Genomic DNA, 25,313 nt, shown 5'->3' with positions numbered 1-25,313 from the left:
ATATCATTGTTGTTGGATAAGACAGAGAGACATGAAGAGAGAAAGGGAAGACAGAGAGGGGGAGAGAAAGAGACCTGCAGACCTGCTTCACCGCTTTTGAAGTGACTCCCCTGCAGGTGGGGATCCGGGGGCTCAAACCGGGATCTTTACTCCGGTCCTTGAGCTTCACGCCACATGTGCTCAACCCGCTGTGCTACTGCCCGACTCCCATATATTTATTTTTAAAAAGATAAAAGAATAAATGCAATTATAGACAGAGAGGAAGATGGAGAGAGAGAAAGAGAGAGAGAGATTCCTGCAACACTTGGATAGAGGGCCAAGAGGTCCTGTTTTCCCAGTGGACCACTATTGAAAAATGCATGCACTAGCAGAGGGTGTCCTCATCCTGCAAAGAATCAGTACCTCCAAGTGCTCTAAAGCACCCCCACCTCCACTTTTTTTAAGCATACACAAACTTGTACCTTAGAGCCCAAATCCGATCATCCATCCATTGGCCAGTGTTCTGGGTTCACTCCTTTGTCCGCACTGTTACAGATCCATCATCATCTCCCTGGTTGTGACTTTGGGGTCCCTCTGAGGGGACCCACATCCATAGGCAACTCTGAAGCCTTCAAACACACCTCCTTCTGACCCCGCCCCCTGCCCAGAGTTCATTGCTTCTGCTCTGAGGTATCTGACCTCTGAGAGCTATTAACACCTCATCAGGGCCAATCAACTGTTACCCAAGATAGCACAGGCTCCAAATTCCAGGATCTGTCCACAGCTCTCACTCACCAGAAAGACAAGGAACTACAATCCTGCCAATACTAAACCCAGACTGGATATTCAAAGCAGCTGTGGCTAACCCTCAAGAGAAAAAGGAATGCTTATCAAATAAAAACCTGAGACCATGGATAAGAGGGAACTAGGGACGGGAAGCTGGGACAGGGAGTGGGAAGGATTTTTTTCTTCTTTGTATTCCTACATATATATATATGTAAAAATATATATTGGGGTGGGGAAACAGCGTAGTGGCATAGTGGTTAAGCAAAAGACTTTCATGCATGAGGTATCAAAAGCCCCAGGTTCAATTCCCAGCACCACCCTAAGCCAGAGCTGAGCACTTGCTCTGGTTTGGGCAAGAGATGAACAAAAGTCCTCCAACCAATCAGCTTCAACTTAGCACTGGGTGTCTTGGTTTTTTTTTTTTTTTCCTTGCTCTTGAAATGGGCAAGTGGCCAAACATTCTAAACCTCGTTCGAAGAATCAAAAGAATCAAAACTCTCACTCTCCAGCTCAAGCAGGGTCACCACCTGGTGACAGTGGGTGGTGGTCCTCTGATCAGACGCAGGGACATTGTCAGGACAGAGACCTTAACTGACAAACTGTTCTACTCTAAGACCGCTGCAGGTTTTGCCGCCACGACGCCCAGAGAAGTGGTATCAGAAAACAATAAGCCTCTTCCTTACTGTATCGCTTTGGTCCATCTTCCAGACAAAAGGAGAGGGTTAACGTGGCATCGTCTTCAAAAAATTCCGTGGCAAATGCGTCCCACCAGAGGTTGTCACTGTCCTGTGGAGGGAGAGAGATGGTTTAGTGAACAGGCCAGAGCGGGAAAACCTAAAAGACGTGGAAGGAAAGACAAACCCAGTGCCTACTCGCCTGAGACTTGGCATATGCGTGTGGATATCCTAGAATGGAGTGTGGGACAAATTGATTACCTCCATTGGACATAGAATTCTAATTCGAGTTAGCAGAAAATTAATGAAAATTAATTCTCAAGGATCTATTTGAGGACTTATTTGCAGGAGGATTTAATAAATGTACAAGAGAACACAATGCCTTTTTTTTTTCTTTTTAACAGAAACATTTGTATTTAATGAAAAAAAAATACATCTTGTTTTCCCTCTTTTTTCTACTAGGAGTTCAGTTTCACAGACAAAAATCACACCATGACAAGTAGATTAAGGCAAGGACATCTTCACCAGATAGCATATTCAAGAAGAGGTCTGCAGGCTTACAGCCTCACTTCGCGCACATCTGAGCATATGCCAGTGTGCTAGAATACAGGTTGCGTCACTCAGAGATACATAAACACTGCTGTCTGGGGGGGGGTGTAGGCAGATGGGGTTATATCTGGGCAACTGTGATATGCATGGGAAGTTTTCTTCTGGACTGAAAGCAGTAACTCATTATTTTTAGCATTTTATCTATTTGTTGGACGGTTTGTTGGGTAGAGACAGATAGAAATTGAGAAGGAAGGGGGAGAAAGAGGGGGAAAGAGAAAGTCAGATACCTGCAGCATTATTTCATCACTATAGGTGGGGGCTAGGTTGCTTTTTCATTTAAAGAGAGAGAGAGATTCATTTAGAGAGACAGAGGAGGAGGAGGAAGAAGGAAGAGGAAGAGGAGAAGGAGAGGAGGGGAGGGGAGAGGTGAGGAGGAAAGAGGGAAAGGGAGGAGAGGAGAGGAGAGTAGAAGCTTCCACGAGTGCTGTGGCTTGCTGGGACTTCTGTGTGGTGCTAAGGCTTGAATCTGGACTGAGCATAACAAGGCATACACACTACCTGGTGAGTATTCTTTCCACCTAAGAATGGTTACATTTTAACCTTGCTTTTCTTTTTTTCCATCAGGGTTACCAGTTACTAAAGGGGATTCCTACCACTCCCTGTAGTCATCATCAATATATTTTTTTACAGATTTTTATTATTATTTATTCCCTTTTGTTGCCTTGTTGTTTTATTGTTATAATTATTATTGTTGTTGTTGGATAGGAGAGAGAGAAATGGAGAGAGGAGGGGAAGACAGAGAAGGGGAAAGACAGACACCTACAGACCTGCTTCCCCACTTGTGAAGCCACTCTCCTGCAGGTGGGGAGCCGGGGGTTTGAACTGGGATACATATTCTGGTCCTTGTGCTTTGCACCATGTGTGCTTAACCCGCTATGCTACCGCCCGACTCCCCCATCATCAATATTTAAAAAAAATTGTATTAGTGATTTAATATCTATTTACAAAATTATAAAATGATAGGGATATAAGGAACTGCAGTAGTTCTCTCAGGTTACCAATATGGCATCTGTCAGTCTCTCTCTCTACCCATTTTTTTTTCCTCCAGGGTTATTGCTGGGCTCGGTGTCTGCACCATGAATCCACCGCTCCTGGAGGCCATTTTTTCCCCCTTTTGTTGCCCTTGTTGTTGTAGCCTCCTTGTGGTTATTATTATTGCCATTATTGATGTTGTTCTCTGTTGGATAGGACAGAGAGAAATGGAGAGAGGAGGGGAAGACAGAGAGGGGGAGAGAAAGACAGACACCTGCAGACCTGCTTCACTGCCTGTGAAGCGACTCCCCTGCAGGTGGGGAGCCGGGGGCTTGAACCGGGATCCTTAAGCCGGTTTCTGTGCTTTGTGCCACATGTGCTTAACCCACTGCGCCACCGCCCGACCCCCTACCCACTTTTTAAAAATATATATTCCTGCCTTATCTTCCTTTCTAAGCCACACCCATGCCTATTACTGCTTCTGAGAATCTGTCCTTTCTTCCTCTTCTGTCTCAGATAAGAGAAACCCTGTCTGGCTTGTTTTCCAGACTAACTTCCCTTTTTTTTTTAGTGATGGTATAAAAACAGGATTCCTGGTGACAGATGCTTCAGGTCCTAGAGGAATTAGAGTTCAGAGCCCTCTGGTCATTTTCACTTATAATTTACCCCCTCTGGGATTATGGACCAGAAGTTTTTTTGGGGTGCAGAGGAGGGAGTTCTGACTTCAGAACTGGGTATGTCCACTGGGTATGTTTGAGCCTCTCCCTGTGAGGTCCAAGTTCTGATGCTGGTACCACATGGGATGTCATGGCATTAGGGAACCCCAGGGTGGTGGTATGTCTCTGATTGTATTTGCTCTCCTCTATATTTTTCTATATGAAGGAAAGCGTTAGGGGCTGGCCAAACAATTCACGTGGACAGTGAGTGCACCTACTGTGTCATGCACATGACTGGCCTCTGCTCTGGAGGAAGTTTCAGTGCCAGTGCGGTAGTCTCTCTCCCTTCCCCTCCCTCTCCTCCTCCCTTCCCCCCTCCCCCTCTCCCTCCCTGAAAAAAAAATTGGAAAAATCTGGAAAGCCTCAAAGATGACTAAAAGAAAAAGAAGGGCAGGGGAGATAGCACAATGATTATGCAAACAGACTCCTATGTATGAGACTCACAGGTTCTAGGTTCAACCCCCTGCACCACCATAAGCCAGAGCTGAGCAGTGCACTGGCAAAAGAGAGAAAAAAAAGAGGGGGCCAGGCGGTGGCATACTGGGTTAAGCTCACATAGTATGAAGCACAAAGACCAGCTCAAGGATCCCAGTAAGAGTCTCTGGGGGGGTTTGCTTCACAAATGGTGAAGCAGGCCAGCAGGTGTCTGTCTTTCTCTCTCCCTCTCTGTCTCCCCCTCCTCTTGTAATGTGTCTCTGTCCTAGCCAATAAAATGGGGAAAAAAATGGCCCCCAGGAGCAGTGGATTTGTAATGCCAAGACTGAGCCTCAGCGATAAGCCTGGAGGCCAGAAAAAAAAAAAAGGAGTGAGGACTAGCAGTAACATCACATATATGGGGACTATGCAGTGGTGAGCACTACAGAGCACACACGTTACCACGCAGAAGGACCCAAGTTTAAGCCCTCAGTCTTTGCCTGCAGGGGGGAAGCTTTATGACTGGTGGAGCAGTACTGGAGTATCTCGCTTTCTATTTCCCCTTTGTCTCTCAATTTCTCTGTCTATATGCAATAAAATAATAAAATAAGTAAAGTAAAAGGAATCGGATGGTGGCACACCTGGTTGAGCGCACATGTTACAGTGCGCAAGGACTCAGGTTAGAGTCTTTATTTTTCAGGTTTTTGTCACCCCCTGCAGGGGCAAAGAGTGGTGAAACAGTGTTGCAGGTCTCTCTCTCTCTGTGTGTGTCTCTCCTTTTTCTCTTGACTTTTTTTATTGTCTCTATCCAATAAATACATAAAGATAATAAAATAAAATACATTAAATAAATAAATTAAACTTGAGAACACATGATTTTTTTGGCTGTAATGTGACACACACATACACACACACACACACACACACACACACACACACAAAACCCGCAACCCAAACCATTACTAAGAGCTGTGTGTATTTGTCTGTTTGTTCCAGGTTGATTATTTGGGATGCATTGGATCGACCTTCTCGTGGTACATCCCGTGAGTACCCATTCATTGGGGAAACTGACGATCCTTCCTAGCCGACTGAATCCACATGGATCCCAGTCACTTTCAAAGCCAGCAACAAGCAGCTCCTGACAGCTTTCAACCTGACCTGTTGACTGGCTACGGAAGAAGGGCAAACGCTAGAAGAAGAAGAAGGTTGATTATTCACAGTACTCATGCAGCAATAATTTGAAATAAGTTTGGCAAAGAGTGGAAGCAGCCTAAATATCCATGAAGTTATGAGACATATACTCCATGGAATACAACACTACGTAAGTAGTGTTCCTTTGTAACTGTGCCCTTGGGGACAAAATGGATAGAACTGGAGGTGATTATGCTTAGCAAAATAAGTAAAGAGGTGAAAGACAACTACTGGATGGTTTCACTCACATGTAGAATCTAGAGAATGGAAACACGTGACGTTGTGAGGGAAGAAAAAGATACCTGATAATGGCATGGCCCTGGCTGTGGCGCTTCAGCTAGGTGCACATAGTACAAAGTACAAGGACCCAGTCAAGGATCTTAGTTGGACCCCCTGGCTCCCCTCCTGCAGGGGGGTTTCTTCACAAGCAATGAAGCAGGTCTGCAGGTGTCTATCTTTCTCTCTCCCTCTCTGTCTTCCCCTCACTTCTCAATTTCTCTCTGTCTTATCCAAAACAAACAAACAAAAAAAAGGCCTCAGGAGCAGTGGATTCTTAGTGTAGGCACTGAGTCCCAGCGATAACACTGGAGACAAAAACAAGCAAACAAACAAACAAACAAAACTGTCTCTTAAGACTTTCTGAGCACTGACGTGGTTATTGAGGGGGTGGGGGCCACAGAACGTTGGTGGTGAGTGCAGTGTGGGACTCCACCCTATAACCTTACAATCTTGTAAATCATGATGAATCACAAATAAAGCACATTCTGAATATATGTTTTACTTATTTCAGAGAGAGAGAGAGAGCTAGGAGGAGGAGAGGCAGAGAGAAAGAGAGTGCAACCAGAGCACTGCTCAGCTCTGGTTTATGATGATGCTGGGGCTTGAACTTGGGGCCTTTGGTGCCTCAGGCATGAAAGTCAATTCATTTGCATAACCATTATCCTGTTTCTACATTCCCCACATGGAGTTTGATTAGGAAAAAAGAAAAAGTAGACTATAAAACTATGGCAAAATACAAAAGTTGCTAAATACCATGGATTGAGAGCAAGAATGAGAGAGGCCACACTGCAAAGGCAGGAGCCCTAGCCCAGCTCCAGGCCCAGCCCCACCCACCATGGAGTACTGGACATGCTCCCAGAATTCCTCAGCATTCTCCTCCTAGCACAAAGTGTCCAGGTCTCAGGAGGAGCAGGTTTCCAGCCAGTTTTGGGAGAGCAGGACAGGATGGTCCCCTGGCTGAGCCCAGCTGCCAGTCACAAGCCCCTCTTCTTCACATTTAGTTGTTCTGCTGTGACAACATTAAGCTGTTGTCAGTGATAGACCTCAGGAACAAGCCTTCAGTTATGGCAGGAATAATTACAGGGCCATGGAAGATTGATGCCGGGCTCATCAGAAGAAAAAAAAAAGTGGGTCAGACAGACGAATTTTTGTTGTAGTCTTTCTCTTTTATTCCTGGCACTCTTGTTTCTCCAGCAAATACTTTCCTTCATAAAACCCAGTAAATATGAAAGTACCTAGGGGTAATCCATGCCTTCACATACCAACTGTCGCCTTTTCCCTCCTTCTCCAAATAAGTGATTGTTTTTTGATAGAGAAAAAGAAGCAGAGAGAGAGAGAGAGAGAGAGAGAGAAAGAGAGACTATAGTACCAAGGTTTTCCCCAATGTATTGGGGACTGGGGCTTGAAGCTGGGTCACACGTGAGACAAAGCAATGCACTATCCAGGAGAGCTAGTTCTCTGTCCCTCTCCCAATAAGTGTTTATTGAGCACTTATTATGTGCAGGTGCTCTGATAGACTGACCTTTATCTTTAGAGGTCTAAAGACCCACTGCAGGAGACTGAGGAAGTAACAGGCAGCTGGGTTACACATCTGAGACCATAGCAGGAAGCCTAGGAGCCCCAGAAACTGATGGATATTCCAAAGTTCCAGAACATTCTGTGGGATTGTGCCATTACATGCCACACTGGGGATTGAACCAACAGCCTCAAGTATGCAAATCTCACGCTCTGCCAGTCAAGTTATCTCTCCAGTCACAACCTTGTTTCGGAGCCTGAATGCATTGGTTTGTTTTATTTCAAATCGACAAAACAACACACAATGGCAAACATCCTTCTAAAGTAATTTATGTGTGCTTTCCTATTTCCTACTTTGCTCTCTTTCATGCTTGGTATCATCATCATCATCATCATCATCATCATCATCATCATCTGGTATAGTCACTCCCGTCCAAGGTAACCCTGGCTTGATCTCCAGCTCTCTCTCTCCGTCACAATATAGGCAAGTCTCTTTTTTATTTTCCCTTTCATCGAGGGGCTAATGATTCACAGTGCAGTTGTGGATACATGAGAACAACCTCTCATCTCCCCAGGATTGGTGTCTGTCTGCCAGACAAACTCTGCCACAACCAAGGTCCTTTTCTGCCATCTTACAGCAGAACCCCAGTGCCCCTCCATCCTACCCCAAATCCTTCTTCCCCAGAATCCTTTGCTTTGTTGTTATACCCCACAGCCAGTACAAGATTCACTTTGTTTTCTCTGTTCTTGTTACTTAAGTTCCACTAATGTTGGTGTCACTGTCCTTTTCTTTTTGGTTTGTTTCATTTAGTGTGATTCCTTCACACTGCATTCAAAATGTCGCAAAGAGGATCACATCGTCATTTTTACCAGCTGCATACTATTCATATATATATAATATTCATATTATGTATATAAATATAGATATATCAATCACAACATTCTCAGCCACTCATCTGTCGCTGGGCCACTGGGTTGCCTTCACATGTAGGCTATTAGAAATCTTACTGTTATGAGCATAGGGTTCAATATCCTTTCATGATCAAAACATTTACCAGAATGGGAATAGATAGAATTGTCTTTAAGGGGAGTTGGGCGGGTAGTGCAGAGGTTTAAGTGCAGGTGGTACAAAGCACAAGGACCAACATAAGGATCCAGGTTCAAGCCCCCGGCTCCCCACCTGCAGGGGAGTTGCTTCATAGGCTGTGAAGCAGGTCTGTCTTTCTCTCCCTCTCTCTGTCTTCCCCTCCTCTCTCTATTTCTCTTAGTATTATCCAACAACAATGACATCAATAACAACAACAATAATAACTACAACAATAAAACAACAAGGGCATTAAAAGAAAAAAAATAAATATAAAAAAATTTAAAAAGATACTCGGTAGTCGGGAGGTAGTGCAAAGGGTTAAGCACACATGGTGGAAGCCCAAGAACCGGTGTAAGGATCCCAGTTCGAGCCTTGGCTCCCCACCTGCAGGGGAGTCACTTCACAGGCGGTGAAGCAGATCTGCAGGTGTCTCTTTTTCTCTCCCCCTCTCTGTCTTCCCCTTCTCTCTCCATTTCTCTCTGTCCTATCCAGCAACAAAGACATCAATAACAGCAACAATAATAGCTACGACAAAAAAAAAAAAAGACAAGGGCAACAAAAGGGAATAAATAAATATTAAAAAATATTTTTAAAAAGATCTGAATCAAGTTCACATTTGCAAAAACCAGATAATCTGAAAAAAATAAAGTTAAAAAAATAAAAGAAAGAAGCACAAGGACTGGAGTAAGGATCCTGGTTTGAGCCCCTGGCTCACCACCTGCAGGGGAGTCGCTTCACAGGTCTGCAGGTGTCTGTCTTTCTCTTCTTCTCTCTGTCTTCCCTTCTTCTCTCCATTTCTCTCTGTCCTATCCAACAATGTCATCAACAAAAATAATAATAATTACAACAACAGAACAAGGGCAACAAAAGGAAATAAATATCAAAAAGTTACAAAAAAGAAAGAAAGAGAGAGAATGAAAGAAAAAAAGAGAGAGAAAGAAAGAAAGAAAGAAAGGAAGAAAGAAAGAAACTTTATCAAGCAGGATGTTTTCCTATCATTGCCACTGCTTGTAAATTTGCAAGCAAACATGCCTATCTTAATTTTCCTGGTCACAGTACCTGTCTGAATCACAACGGAGACTAAATACAGCCAAATCCAAGCTCCTTTGCTTTGCTAATGGTTCAGAGGCCCAGTGGCTGGGTCAGGTGCTTCCCTTCCATTTCCCTGTAATTATAGCTTGGTTCCTAGCTTATTCATTGGAGTCTGGAGCAGAGAAAGGTAAGAGCCCAGGGAGAACCTTGGGGCATCTGAAGCCTCTGGGAGACATGAAAGGGAATCAGACTCAAAAGAAAAACTACTGTGAGCAGTCACACACGTGATCCAGGAATAGTGGCCCCTGGGGAAGGTCTTCCTTTACTCAAACCAAGGGTAGTGGAGAGGAGTGCATGAAGAAACATCAGGACAGGAGTGGGAGGAGAAGGCCACATCTACACAGAAGTATCAATTGACTGATTATGAGTCTTGAAAGAACATTTCAAAAACTAAAAGAAAAATTGAATATGTAAATTCAAGTGCTGGACATATAAAGGAGACATAAGAAAATATCTGGAACCTATTGAAGGAATGAGTGAGTGAATGATTGAAGGAATGAATGAGTGAATGAATGAATGAATGCATGCAATTCCTTATGGATCTTTCATAAACGCTACTCATGACAAGGGGTCTACAAAGTCTTCAGCAGATCAGGAATGTCTAATCCTACTGTGTCTTTCAGTTGATATTTTTAAACTGGCATAACAATTTGTAATGCTGTATTTTTACACTGAAGTTGTCAACTGGTCTCCCCCACTAACAAGTTTATATAAAGAAAACAATGGAGTTAAGTCTTAGCCAGGAGTGGACACATTTCTCTGTAGGACAGGGGAACAGAAGAAGCAACACTGTAGAGAAATCGGGTCTGGCAGTGGCACACCTGGTTGAGTGTACTTGTTACTTTGATCAAAGACCTGGGTTCAAGCTCCTGGTCCCCAGTTCTGGGAGGGAAGCTTTACAAGTAGGGAAGTAATACTGCAGATGTTTCCCTTTCTCTCTACCACTCTAGTTCTCCCTCCTCTCTCAATTTCTCTCTATCCAATCAAATAGGAGGAAAAGAGAAATAAAAGGAAAAAAATGGTCACCAGAAGCAATGGATTTATTGTGCAGGCACCACGCCCCAGAGTTAACCCTGGTGGCATTAAAAAGAGAAAAAGAAAGGAAGAAAGGAAGGAAGGAAGGAAGGAAGGAAGATCACAAAACATCACTATAGGGCAGTCTTGTGTTGGTTGTGCGTGAAGGAAGATTACAGAAAAAATAGGCTTTTGGGAAACTGGGTTAATAACAGAGACCATCTTTTCAATATATAAAAATAAAAATTTGGATACTCAGTCACTGCTCAGCACACAGTGACTGCTCAGAAAAGAGGCAGCTGCTGTAACTCACTATTGTCTCATGTGGCATGTGAGACAAACAAAACCTGAATTTGCGAGGCATGAAGATTCATCAAAATCAGATGGCTAGGAAGTGAGGGGACAGAAGTTTTCTGACATAGGAGTCTGAAGTCCATGGCTCAGGGTCAGAGAGTGTCCAAGCTGATCTCTGTCTCATACACCACCCACACCTCACGTCCCACCAGCAGGGGCAGCAGCACTCCCAAGGGAAGTTCATCTCAAGCCAGACATGCTACAATTCCCCAATAGCCCTTCTATTGGGTTGCCTCTTGGGCTATGTTCTTGTCATTTTCAGCAAAACACGGGTGACATGATTAGATTCTACAGATGAGAGCGGAATACATGCATGCAGTTGTGTGTTATTGATTTTTTAAAATTATTATCTGTATTTATTTATTTGAAAGAGACAGACAGAAGTTGAGAATATGGGGGTAGTAGAGAGGGAGGAGAGAGACACACCTGCAGAACTGCTTCACCACTCACAAAGCTTTCCCCCTGCAGGTGGGGCCCGGGGGCTTGAACCTGGGTCCTTGCACAGTATAACGTGTGCACTCAACCACATGCAGCATCACCCGGCCCCTTATGATTTTTTTTTTTTTAAGTAAGGACTTGAAGAGAACATGATAAAGAATCGTGGGTCCCTTCTTCAGACAGAACAATTACTAGAGTGGTCTTTTGTTTTCCACAGGGGGGTTATACCTAGAAAAGAAAACCGCTCTCCTCACTCACACCACTATCTAGTTCATGACATTCTGCATTAATTCCCTCCTTTCCCCAAACTGGGACCCCCAGAACAGCTTCTCATGAAAATCAAGTCATCCTTTATGCCCGTCTTCCCAACGTCTCCCCTGCCGCTGCCCCCCAATTCTATTCATGTACAGTCAAACTTTACAGCTTTCACATTGAATTTAAATGACACTGCTCTCTAGCCTTCTTGCTTTCATTCACGACTGCATTTGCCCTAATACTGGGAGTCCTGCTTTCCATCCATGAGCTGCATGTCAGTGCTAAGCTGTTTCACTTTGGCCTATTTGCAGGAAGGATCTCTAGGTAGTGGCTTGTCGGGCTGGCTTCCACGGCAGAGACAGACGACCAGGGACTCATGGCTGGGTTGTACGCAGTATCTCTTTATTCATGTAGAACGCAACACAATCTAAGCCAAGCTATGCTAAAACTAAACTAAACTGAAAACTCACAAACCTGTCCTTATATATACTTGCCAAGTAGGGTGTAAACGGGATGTGATGTAGAGAGGGTGGAGCGAAAAGAGAGTGGTGGAAAATCAGGGTGTGACAAGGAGAGGGGGTGGAGCAGGGGAGAATTCTACCACTGAACCACCAATGCCCTGGAGGGAGGGTGGTGCTTAGTTAGTGATTTATGTAAATAGACGGCAGCTTTGAGTGGGATCAAACCAATGCCATACAGGCATGCTGGTGCTTAGTTAAGCAGGATTAGAGACAGAAGCCGGGGGAGCTGGCATACTACCCAACAGTGGCTAGGCTTTTTTCATCACTATGATCTTATGATGGGCCAACATCTCTGAGGTATCCATGCCCCTGTCCATGCCAGGAAGAACTCCCTGGGGTGTGTGTCTACAATGACCATACTAGGCAGAGGGTCAGTATCTTCTCTCTAGTTTCTAATAGGGTCTAATGCTTCTGGTCAACTTGGAGTCTGGACAGCATGGAAATGAGTAAGATTATTAAGTGGGGCTTGGTTAAGTTCATAAAATACCATGCATGTGCACAAGGACCTGGATTGAAAACCCTAGTCTTCACCTGCATAGGGAAAAATTCTCCCATGGTGAAGCAGTGCTGCAGGTGTCTTTCTTTTTCTCTTCCTCACTCTCTCCTACTTCCCTCTCAATTTCCTCTATCTCTATCCAATTAAATAAATGAATAAATAAAATATTTTGGAAGGAATATTGATAAGTGGGATCTAATAAAAGGAATAATCTAATGACAAAGAGTCCAGCTCCACAGGAGGAAAATGGGGGCCTAGAAGTTCAAAAGAGGTGCTATAGTGGGGTAGTCATAATAATAATAACAAGAACAATAGTAATGGTGATAATATTAATAATAGTGACCCAGGAAGTGGTACAAGTGGATAAGGCATGTGACTCTCAAGCAGAGGGTCCTGAGTTTTTTTTTTTACTTTTAAGATTTTTATTGATTTATTTTAATGAGAAAGATACGTGGGGGGGTGGGGGACTAGAGCACTACTCAGCTCTGGTTTATGGTGGCACTTGGTGATTGAACCTGGGACTTCAGAACCTCAGGCATGGATGTCTTTTTGCATAACCATTATGCCATCTGCCCAGCCTCTGAGTTTTGATTCTTAGCATATGTTTCTTTTTCCCTCTCTTCCCCTTCTCGCAAATAAATATTAAATGAATATTAACAGCAGCAACAACAATAATGGCAATTAATAAAGATTGTCTATTAAGGAAGATGATTTTTGCCATCAGCACAAGAACGAAAGCACAGACTGTTGGTTGTCCTCTATAGAGGCTTTTGGGATAGAATGGCTGATTTCCCAAAGTACTTAATTGGGAGGGGTGGGGGGCAGAGTGCAAAGAGAGAACACTGTCTGCACCCCCTTCCACAAGGTTTCTGATGCAAGCCACGCTTTTTCCCAACAGACAAGCAGCTCCAATTTTTTGTGGATCTCCGTAGTGCATGGTAAGTTGCTAGTGCATATTTTGCCGTAAAAAGTGGATTCTTTCCCCAAAGCTGGAAAGCAACAATAACATAAAGCAGCCTCCAGGTAAATAAAGATGAAATTAACTCAGCCTGAATGCAGGTGAGTAGTGCCCATAATTCTCCATATATTTTAATTAGGAGAAAATATCAGGGAAGCATCTCCGCTCTCAAATAATCCCTTCTATGCATTTCTGTGATTAAAATCCTTGGTCCTTTGTCCCATCTCGCAGGTGAGTCCTGGCACCATGGCAGTCAAATCATAAATCAGGATGAGCAAGGCACTGGGGTCAAATAACAGAAGAGCATCTTAATTATTGAGTTAAAAAAATCCACAAAAGCATTTTTGTCCATCTCAGATTCTTCCCTTTTTCCTATCTCTGCCCCTTTCTCCACCAAAACCAGGAGGATCCCGGAGCCAGGGTTGGCCCCCGGCATCTTTAACTTTAGCTCTGACAGGTTATGTGGGATTTTTGCCAGAGTAATTATTTTTCAATTCAACAATAATGAGAAATTACCATGGCAACCACCTGTCCCGTGGCGCACACGCACACACACACACACACACACACACACACACACATACACACACATATACACACACACTCCTCCACAGAATGAACCATACATGCAGTATCTATTACCTGAAAATGGTGTGGCACTATTATTATTATTATTATTATTATTATTATAAAACAGGTAAAAGCGGAGAGGGGATATGAAAGGGTCTAAGAGGCATAAGATGAGAAGGTCTATCTATCAGGATGATACTTGAGTATTTTATGGTTCTAGAAAAATCTACTGTTTCCTCTTACAGCCCTAACTCCTTGTATACATTCCCCCACACAAAGGGGACCCTATTAATCTGCATCTTCACAATTTGGACTCTCCTGGGTAACACACCAGCTGAACTCTTCCACAAGACACTGGAGAAAGTGTCAATGCCGTCCCCAGCCCAGACAGAAGCTCACCTGGGTGCACTTGCTTTCCCAGAATGCCACACCTCTTGGCTGTCACATTGACATATGGAGACATGATAAACTCTCCCCCCCACACACATTCCATGTCGGTCCTTTTCACAGAGGTAATTCATCTCCACTAAGTGCACAGGTCTTCTGCTTCCTTGCTCTCTGAACATTTCTTTACAAATCTGGGAGTCTTGTCTCAAACCATGTTGTTTCTAGATTTGTCACATTTAATAATAGTATCACCAGCTAACAGCAGTCACTATGTGGTAGCCACCATTCTGAATTCATTGGGCACTAGAAACTCCTTGAAATCTCATGACCGTTCTCTGGGGTTAACAACAGCCCAATAAGATAACTCTTTATGTTTTTGTCATTTTACAGGTGAGAAAACTAAGGGACAGAGAAGTCAGGATTGCATCTCCCAACTTTCATAGAGTCCAGGCACAGGAACTCTGGTGACAGTTGAGTCTGAGCTCTTGTAACAGCTCTGTAGTGAGGCTCCTTTTGCCATGACACTGTGTGTCAGAGTATCTACTGTCTTCTGAGCTGTTTCAATATTCAAGCAATGCTAAGTTCACTGAAACTTTGGGGGCTTCCCCTTTCCAAACAGACAGATCAGAGCAAAGCTCACCACTGCACTTCTGGAAGTCCAGCTTCAGCAAGACTCAGTCATCAGAGTGTGAAAGTTAGAGCGTTTGATTTTCCTGAGGTTCCTGCAAGAGGATTTAATGGCCCCAGAGAGTATGTTTTGAATTTCCCTTCTTTAATGTCTTTGTAGTTATAGGAGAGTCTCGTTGTTGGCCGTGTTTGTTTCTTCTCCTTCTTCTAAATTTTTTTTTCTTCTTTATTACCATGGTTATCCCTGGAGCTAGGTGCTTGAGATAGGAATTCATTGCTCCTGTTAGCCAAACCTCCTTTTTTATTAGATAAGACAGAAATTGAGAGAAGAGGAGGTGATAGACCCCTGCAGACCTGCTTCACTGCTCGTGAAGCCTCTCACCTACAGTTGGGGAGCAGTGGCTCGAACCCAGGTCCTTGCTCATGGTAACATGCTCTTAACTGGGTGTGCCACTGCCCAGCCCCCATTTGTTTATTTCTTTGCTTTGTTAACCATTATATATTTTTTTCTCACTCTTTATCAACTGTGATTTTGTTCATTCTTGGTGACACTGATTTTAATAGTAAACATTAGTGTAAATGTTGTCACTTAAGCAGAAAAATTCTCAAATAATATGTTACCAAAATACATGTCTTGAGAAGACATTTCAGGGTTCTGGTCACCATTAAAGACATTTCTTTTAGAAAAAAATTACTGGGCTTCTTCTCCAGCACTGGGAGTCACTACCTTGGCAAGAATGTGGCACCTGGAAGTCTTGTCTTTCACAAAAGCTCAGTCTTCTGTGTCCTCTCCCTAATACTTGGAAAATTCACATATTTCAGTCTATATCCTTGAGCTACTCAATCACTAACTCATCCTAAAATTTCCCTGTAGAGAAATGATATTTATAATAATCCCCAAATGGTGACTAAAATGTAGCAACATCCCTCTGTCGATCCTGTATATTTTGTCACTGAGCTTATCACAGTCATAATGAGAAAAAAAAAGAAAAGAAAACAAAAGGAAAGAAAGAAAGAAAGAAAGAAAGGAAGAAAGAAAGAAAGGAAGGAAGAAAGAAAGAAAGAAAGAAAGAAAGAAAGAAAGAGAGAAAGAAAGAAAGAAAACTGTGAGGTTTTGACTGAAAGGGATTGACTCCATATCTTTTGCATTTTTGCATACACAGGAAATAACACCTGGCAACAAATGTGTCCTCAATTATGAGGATCATTTTAAGTTAACAAATAAAAATCTATTTCATGAAGACCAGGGTTCCTCAAAACCATAGCGAAAAACAATAGCTTTATTTTGGTGACAGTGGAACAATTGCATCTTCTTGTCTGTTCCCAGGTCCTTCAAGGAGGGATAATAGATATTTAATATGTGGACCAGGGAAAGTCCTGAGTGTTTCACAATAAATTATTTCCTAACCCACAGTTTGGGTATTTTTATTAATTCAGTTTAGATGGGGAAACCGAGGTCCTGGAGGGAACATGGAGTCATGAAATGTACCCATGAAGAGGGTCCACTGGGAGCAGATCTCTGTGAATTTGGACCCCTTAGAATCTTGTTTTTGTCATACAGCTTCACTGGCTATTGTAAAAAAGTATTCTGGCTGGAAGGAGGAGAACTGTTCCGTTCATAATGAAATGTCCCCTTTCATACTCCAGCATGGAGACATGGAGTATAAACACAGAGACTCTCACAGATCAAAAATAATCTGAGGCAAATCCCTTTGAAAATGGCTATAGCAGCTGGATGGTGTTGTACCTGGTTGAATGCACTCATTACTAAGCACAGGGATCTTGGTTCAAGCCCTCAGCCCCCATCTGCAGCAGGGGAGTTTCATAAATGGTGAAGCAATGCTGTAAATGTGTCTTTTCCTCTCTGTCTCCTTTCTCCTCTCAATCTCTCTGTCCAGTCTAACTAGAAACAATAAGTAACTGTTTTTAAAGAGAGAGAGAAACATGCTGTTAAAAAGAAAAAAGTATACCTGGCAGGGCACACCCACTTAGGCACAGAAAGTAAGTGCTATGAGCAAGGAATCATGTTTAAGTCCCTTCTCCCCACTTGCAGTGAGGGTGCTTCACAAGCTATGTAGATGGTCTCTCTCTCTCTCTATTTTTATTATCTTTATTTATTGGATAGCAACAGCTAGAAAACTAGAGGAATGGAGCGATAGGGAAATAGATCGAGAGACCCCTGCAGCACTGCTTCACCACTCACAAAGCTCCCCCCCCCCTGAAAGGTGGGGACTGGGGGCTTGAACCTGGGTCTTTGTGTATTTTAACATGTGCACTCAACCATGCGTGCCACCACCTGGCGTCCTCTCTCCCTCTCTATTCCCCCCTCCCCTCTCAATTGTTCTGTCTTATAGAATGAAATGGGGAGGGGGAGGAAGAAGGGCTAGGCAGTGACACACCCAGTTAAGTAAACATACCACCATATACAAGGACTTGAGTTCTAGTCCTTGTTCTCCACCTACAGGGGGGATGCTACACAATTAGTGAAACAGGTCTGCAGGTGTCTATCTTTCTCTCTCCCTTTCTATCTCTCCCTACCCTCCCAATTTCAAATATTTTCAAAATAGAAAGAAAAAAAATAATAAAGGAAAAGCTGGCTGCCAGGATTGGTGAATTCCTAGTACTGGTGCCAAGTCCCAGTGCTAATCCTAGTTAACCCTAGTGGCATAGAGAGAGATATAGATAGATAGATAGATAGATAGATAGATAGATAGATAGATAGAGGAAATAGCCAAGGATGACATTATGCCAGAAGCTCCGATCTCACTGATGCTGGTTCTGTGGCCATGTACCAGACCTCACAGTGCATCATACCACCTTGGTGTGGAATGTCTTGTAGGGCAGACAGTGTCAGCAGGCAGAAACTCATAGATCTGAAGGAACACCACAACAATAAGGCAAAGATTATTCTGTCGCAAAAAAAGACACAACAGACAAGAGAGTATTTCTACAAATGCTACAGAGATGGAAAAGCTTGTGTGGTTTTTGTTTGTTTGTTTGTTTTTTTGTGCCCTGGCCTATTACATCCAAACCAAAGGACAAGAATAATTCTCTAGATACTCCTCTCAAAAGTAGAAGACTGTGATCGGATTGAGAGGGCCAGTCAGGAAACCACTATAGGAAAAAGTTCAAATTTTCCCTTCCTCCTACTTGGGGGAAAATGAACAAGTAGACAAAGATATTTTGTTCACAAATGAGAGTGTGAGATACCCATCACATTCTTAAAGCTCAAAGAAAACAGCAAGTTTCTACTGACAATGGTGGAAGGCTTCCTTTCTCTTCTCTTCCCTATTTTCACAGACTTACAAGGGGACAAAGATTCTCCCCATAGATATTCCAATGACACTCAAATCTGCATTGGCTTTCTTCCGGAGTTCCAGAACTGTGGTTTCCTTTATCTGATATCCCCCCTTGTTGATCACAGAGAGATCTCAGACTGAATGTGACCAGATTCAGCTCCATTTCCATGCCCCCTCATGTCTAATCTCCCTTCTGTTTCCTACTCAATAGCATCTTTCCAGTTTGCCTGCTGTTTAGGCCAGCCTTGAGGACATAGTCTTGATTTCTCTCTTTTCTTTCTGTTTTTTTTTTTTTTGATGCTTTGTTTGTTTACTCTAAATCAAATGATTTTTCTCTTATCCTGATTCATTTCTTTCAGAACTTATTATTTGATTATTTATTGTACAATTTATGTTAGGTTCTATATTTAAAAAAATTATTAGTGATTTAATAATTACTAACAATATTGTAAGATAAGAGGGGTACAATTTCACACAGTTCCCAACACTAGAGTTCCACATCCCCTCCCCTTCCATTGGAAGCTTCCCTATTTTTTATCCCACTGGAAGTATGGACCAAAATTGTTTTTGGGGTGCAGAAGTTGTGACTTCTGTAATTGTTTCTCCTCTGGACATGGGTGTTGGCAGGTGGATCCATACCCCCAGCCTGTTTCTATCTTTCCCTAGTGGGGTAGGGTTCTGGGGAGGTGGGGTTCCAGGACCCACTGGTGTTCTCTCTTTTCTTTTATTTTTTTTTTAAGATTTTATTTATTTATGAGAAAGATAGGAGGAGAAATAGAACCGGACATCACTCTGGCACATGTGCTGCCGGGGATCGAACTCCGGACCTCATGCATGAGAGTCCAAACGTGGCGCCACCTCCCGGGCCACATTCTCTCTTTTCTTGATCCCCATGTCTCCAATGCCTCAGCAAATCCCGTGAATCTATATCCAGATTATATTGGAATTCACCCAATATAATTTCTCTCCTTGCAACATCAACCCTCACCTGGGTTTTCAGTCTCTAGATGACAAAACTAACCCTAATCCTTCTTTCTAGCAGTGGCTACTTTCCTATGGATCCTTTGCTCCACAAAGAAACCACCCAATCTTCTCTCCAGAAAAATAATCCTCCCAGCATTCCCCTTTTATAGGTACAGACAGGGATTACATGGCCTTCTATGGCTGGGGCTTGGTCTTTTTTCTTGGGCTCAGTGTATATTATTCAAAACAGTTTGCAGCGTCGATGTCTTGTGACATAGCTCTCTAGCATAGAGATCTAGCAAGGATACCCCTGAAAGTAGAATCCTTTCCTCTTCTTGGCATGACTTCCTCTCCCTTGTCACTCCAGTTACAGATTCTGTGTAACTTCTGACTAAATCTGGTCTCTAGGAAACAACTTGTTTATACATTTTTGTTTTTTCCATTGGGATGTGCTTGTCATGGACTTGTGTTTACTGTGTGATCTCCCTATCACGTAGAAAGCACAAATTCATGGCGAACCCACAATCTTGTTGCCATCTTTACTGTGGAGTCTGCCACATAGTAGAATGACATAATAGTCATTCATAAATGACTGCACAGATGTGCTAAACAGAGAGAAAAGGGAAATGTGTCAGGACATCACTTTTATCTCCCTCTAGAACTTTCAGAGTTAGACAGACACAGATCCAAACATCTTACAGTCCAGCTGAATGCAATTACACAACAGAACACTATGGACTTTTTTTTTTCTTTAGTTATCTTTACTTTATTGGATAGAGACAGCCAGAAATCAAGAGAATGGGGGGGAGATAGAGAGGGAGAGAGACAGAGAGACACCTGCAGCACTGCTTCACCACTTGCAAAGCTTTCCCTCTGCAGGTGGGATGGGGAGGGGGGCTCGAACCTGGGTCCTTATGCATTATAACGTGCACAAAACCAGGAGCACTGCCACCACCCAGGACCCCACCATGGACTTTCCAGAATCATTATTCACTTTAATTTTTTTTGAAATAAATATATGCCATGCATTAAAAGCATTAAAAATATTCATGCCCTTTGACTCAGTAATTCTATTTCTGGGAATCCATCCAAAGAACATAATAATCCAAAAATATGTAAATGCTTTATAACAACAAAAAAATTGCCATAGGGGCATTTGTCATAGAAAACAGGAAAAAAAAGAAAAAGAAAAACTAGAAACAATGAATTAGCCTGTGAGAGAGGAATGACTTGGGGAAATGGCATATGTCCTATAGAAAGAAAATAAGGATCTTTAATTAAACTAAGCAACCATAACTCCAAGGCAGTCTTACAGCATAATCCAAGAAGAAAAAGCCAAGATGGCTGAAGAGAGCAGAAGGGCTGGACAGAGGGTTAAGAAACACTGTCTGCGTGGAAATCGCAAGCCAGAGATGACTGCACGGAGCAGGAGTGGAGAAAGGAGGGCCTATTTGATGAGAAATGTCCAAACAGTGTGTGGCTTTTCCTGTGGGTTAAAGCAAATCCATTTCACCTCAGATAGCCAAACAGAAATTCCAAATGAATAAATTACACAAATGATGAAAAACACAAATTTCACAGAAACACCAAAATACAGAAAGTTATTTAACTTTCCTAGCCACACAACTGGAACATGGTAGAGTCCACATCTGATACCACACTATCTTGTCCTCCATTTCCCAAAGTCCTTCCCTTCAACTGGAATGGGATGCAGGTAAGGACTTGTGGGGAAATACCAGTCACTGGAGGTCATATATCTGTTTATAGCATCATTATTTGCTATATGCAAGAAATGGAAAGAGCACAAGTGTGTTGACTGGATAAAGAAAATCTCCTCGTAATGGAATACTGTGAGTGGTGAAATAAATGAAATATTGATGAGTGCTATGATCTGCACCTCCAAAACAACAGGAGATGTAATAGAAGCCAGATTTTGAAAAAATTCTGTGTGTTGCTTGATTCCACTTATATGAAAGACCCAGAATCTTGAATCTACTACTGGCCAGCTGTGTGACCTGGGGCTAGTTACTGGGGCTCTCTGTTTCTCTTTATGCACAGTACATATTTTCACAAACCACTTTTCTCTCTTTCTTCCTTTCTTCCTTCCTTCCTTCCTTCCTTCCTTCTTTCTTTCCTTCCTTCCTTCCTTCCTCCCTTCCCTCCCTTTCTTTGTTTCCTTCTCTCTCTCTCTTTCTCTCTTTCTTTTTTTTTATAATTCTGTTTATTTGTTAGAGAGAAATTTAGAGGGGAGGGGAAGATAGGGGGAGAGACAGAAAGATACCGACAGCCCTGCTTCACCACTTGTGAAGCTTTCTGCCTGTAGGTGGGGACTAGAGGATTGAACTTGGATCCTTGCACAGTATAATGTGTGTGCTCAACCAGGTGCGCCACCGCCTGGTCCCTATAACGCTTTTCTTGTCGGCAGAGTCATGGAGAAGAGGGACCCTGATGCACTGCTGGCAGGGATGCAAACTGATGCTGCACGGAGAGACTTTGCACAAAGGCGAGAATAGATCACAGTCCAGCAGCATCACTCCCAGGCATTAATCCAGAAGACACGCACACACTGATTCGAAGGGGCATGCCCACCCCTATGTCCATAGTTGCATTATTCACAGTAGCCAAAGACTGGAAGCAGCCTAAATGCCCATCCACAGATGACTGGATACAGAAGTTATGGGCATGAGGACGGGTGGTGGCACACCTGGTTGAGTGCACATATTACAGTGTGTAAGGACCTGGGTTCAATCCTCCAGTCCCCACCTGCAGGAGGAAAGTTTCACCAGTGGTGAAGCAGTGCTGCAGGTGTCTCCGTCTCTCTCCCTCTCTATATCTCCCTCTTTTTTTTTTTGCTTCTCTCTTTTTTTTTTTTTTTTGCATCTCCTCTTGATTTCTGGCTATCTCTCTCTTTTTTTTCTTCCTCCAGGGCTATCGCTGGGGTGCCTGCATGACGAATCCACTGCTCCTGGAAGCCACCTTTCCCCTTTTGTTTCTCTTGTTGTTTATCCTTGTTGTTGTTGTTATTGATGTTGGATAGGACAGAGAGAAATGGAGAGGGGACAGGAAGACAGAGAGGGAGAGAGAAAGATAGACAAATACAGACCTGCTTCATCACTTGTGAAGCAACCCTCCTGCAGGTGGGGAGCCAGGGGTTCGAACCGGGATCCTCATGTTGGTCCTTGCACTTTGTGCCACGTGCACTTAACCCTCTGCGTTACTGCCCAGCCCCCTCTGGCTGTCTTTATCCAATAAATATAGATAATAAAGAAAATAAAGAGATTATGGGCCTACTGTAGAGACAGCATAATGATTATACAAAAGGACTCTGGTATCTGAGGCACTAAAGGTCTCAAGATGAATCTCCAGTAACACTGGAGCCTGGAGATGAGCAGTGCCCTGGTCAGTCAACAAACACAGTTGTGTGAGATAAGCTCCATGGAATACTACTCTACAATAAAGATGGTCACATCGTGTCCATTGGGTCAAAATGGATGGACTAGGGGTGATTAGTTTTAGTGAACTAAATAAAAAGAAAGCTACCATATTGTTTCATTCATATGTGGAATCAATCTAGAGAGTTGAAACACAAGAACTTTATTCAAGTAAATAAACTGTCCCTAAGACTTTGTGAGAACTGTGGTGATTATCACTGGGAGGCTGAGCGCACAGAACTTTGGTGGTGGATGTGGTGTGGCACTAGACCCTATCATCTCACAAACTTGTAAACCACTGTTAGCCACAAGTACAAACATGGTAGCCACCTTTCCACACTGTCGCGAGAAATAAATGTATTAACAGATGAATATGCTTACCATGCAGGTGTGTGTGCTTTGATAACAAGAAACGTCTCTTAATTGTAAAAGAAAAAATATGTATATAGACATATATATATATGTGTGTGTGTGTGTATGAGATATTTATTTAGTTTGCATAAAGATAGAGAGAAATTGAGAGGGAATGGGGAAAATTAAGAGGGAGAGAGACAGGCAGACACCTGCCGCCCTGTTTCATCACTTGTGAGCTTCCCCCACCCTTGTAGATGGAGACCAGGGACTTGAACCTGGGTCCTTACTTGTCTTTATGTGAGTGCTCAACTAGGGGCACCAGCACCTGGCCCCAGCCATCTTTTTGTTCTGGGCATTACTATTAGATGATCTGCAAAGACACCCATGATACAGTCATCTTCTCTCAGAAAGGATAAAGTCGAAATAACTCCCTGCCTCAGATAGGTCCCCTGGGCTGTGGACAAGGCAATCTTTTTTGTCTTTCCGTCTGGCTGTCTGTCTCACAACATTGCAAACTCTTTCCTGTAGGTTCTTAGGCAGGACCCATGCTTATTCCAGACTCTGTCAGCCTTGCATGCCCTCTGGGGAAAAGCAAAGGTGCCCTCCCACTAGGAGCTTGGGATGCCACCTGTGGAAACAGAGCTCCAAGCCGCTTGCCAGCCAGGAATCCACAGCTGCACGTGGTTCAGGATGATTTGCATCTCAGCATCTCACGAGGCTCTGTATTTAGCCATTCATTTGACTTCCTTGTCAACCAGAGATCACAACTTGCAAGATAGAGTGCTCCAGAGAGGGCAGTCTGCCTGCCAGCTCCTATATTTGGACTTGCAGGAATCTTTACCTCCCCCTCTCATCTCCACAGAAAGCAGAAAACTGGGTTGCAATTTGGAACTGGCATGTTTTTCCTGGGTGATTCTAAGCAAGTCCACATCAAGGCATGTAGAGTCTTTCAAATACTCTTATAGGATGATTGTCAGTCTCACCAACAGTAGGATAATTCTAGGGTCCTTCCAAAGGCATTCTTCCAGAACACTCATTTCTCTGCACATGCGTGTTTGTTGGGAAGAACACCTGTTCATGTGGGTGAGGAAGCTAGCTCAATGGTTCTGCAAAAGACTTTTATGCCAGGGGGCCGGGCGCATGGTGCAGAATGTATGGATCAGTGCAAGGATCCTAGTTCGAACACCCAGCTCTTTAAGCGGTGTAGCAGGTCTGCAGGTGTCTATCTCTCCCTTTTCTCTATCTACCCCTCTTCTCTCAATTTCTCTCTTTCCTATACAAAAACAACAAAAGCAACAGCAACATAAACAATGAAAAAAAGATGGCTGCCAGGAGCAGTGCAGGCACAGAGCCCCAGTGATATCCTGGAGGCAAAAACAAAAAACAAAACAAAACAAACAAACAAAAACAGAAGACTTTCATGACTGAGGCTCTGAAGTCCCAAGTTCAGTCCTCTACATTACCATAAGAAAAAAGCAACACCAACAATAACAAAAACACCCACCCACCTTCCCCACTCTGGTCTTCAGGAGGAAACAATTTGGGGGATTTGTGTTAGTACTAGAGTGGATGTGAAAGCCCCACCAACAACTGTAAAAGAGGGAGCCTAGTCACACCTGAAACCGGCTACTTTCCAGGGTTGAAAATGGTTTCCTCGGGGATAAGTGGATTTCAACCCAGATGCTTCTCTATTAAACTGATATTGATCACAGAGAACTCTGGTTTCATTTTTTTTTTTTTTTTTTTGCCTCCAGAGTTATTGCTAGGGCTTGGTGCTTGCACTACGAATCCACTGTTCCTGGCAGCCATTTCTTTTTAGTAAGACAGAGAGAAATTATGATGGGAGGGGGAAGATAGAGAAAGAGATAAATAGGCCCCTGTAGACCTCCTCCACCACTTGTGAAGAGACACCCCCCCCCCCCCAACAGATAAACAGCCAGGAGCTTGAACTGTGATCCTTGCAAGGGCCTTTGAACTTTGTACTATGTGCACTTAACCCAGTGTGCCACCGCCTGGTCCCCCTCTGGTTTCATTACTATGTAATCAATGTTTATTGAGCAACTACTATAGGCAGGACCTGTCTGAGGCACAGATTTAAAGGCAAGAGACAGAAAAGAGACAAATCCCTGGTTTTATGGAGCAGATATCCCAGCAGATGGCAGGTAACAGACAAAGAATGTAAGAGAAATACATCATCCATCAGAGTGGGACAGATGCCCACAGAGGCGACAATCTAGCTCTGAGTGTGGATACCAAGTTTGGGACAGAGGGGCTGGGGACATAGCTGATGCAGAAGACTTCCTGGCCTGAGGCTTCTATGTCCCAGGCTCAA

General features: G+C 43.3%; 1 protein-coding gene across 9 annotated transcripts in view; it reads right to left on the bottom strand.

Moving 5' to 3' along the window:
• Positions 1-25,313, bottom strand: part of LDB2 (LIM domain binding 2) — a 436,562-nt gene that overhangs the window by 261,959 nt on the left and 149,290 nt on the right. For all 9 annotated transcript variants that reach the window (XM_060188311.1, XM_060188312.1, XM_016185912.2 and 6 more), the window contains one exon: positions 1,449-1,551. In XM_060188311.1, the coding sequence (XP_060044294.1) occupies positions 1,449-1,551 (103 nt within the window). The remainder of the gene's footprint in view (positions 1-1,448; positions 1,552-25,313) is intronic.

This window comes from Erinaceus europaeus, chromosome 3 (genome assembly GCF_950295315.1).
Source record: "Erinaceus europaeus chromosome 3, mEriEur2.1, whole genome shotgun sequence".
Classification (NCBI taxonomy): Eukaryota; Metazoa; Chordata; class Mammalia; order Eulipotyphla; family Erinaceidae; genus Erinaceus; species Erinaceus europaeus.
The sequence above is the reverse complement of the archived record's forward strand: the minus strand, read 5'-3'. Positions and strand labels throughout refer to the sequence as shown.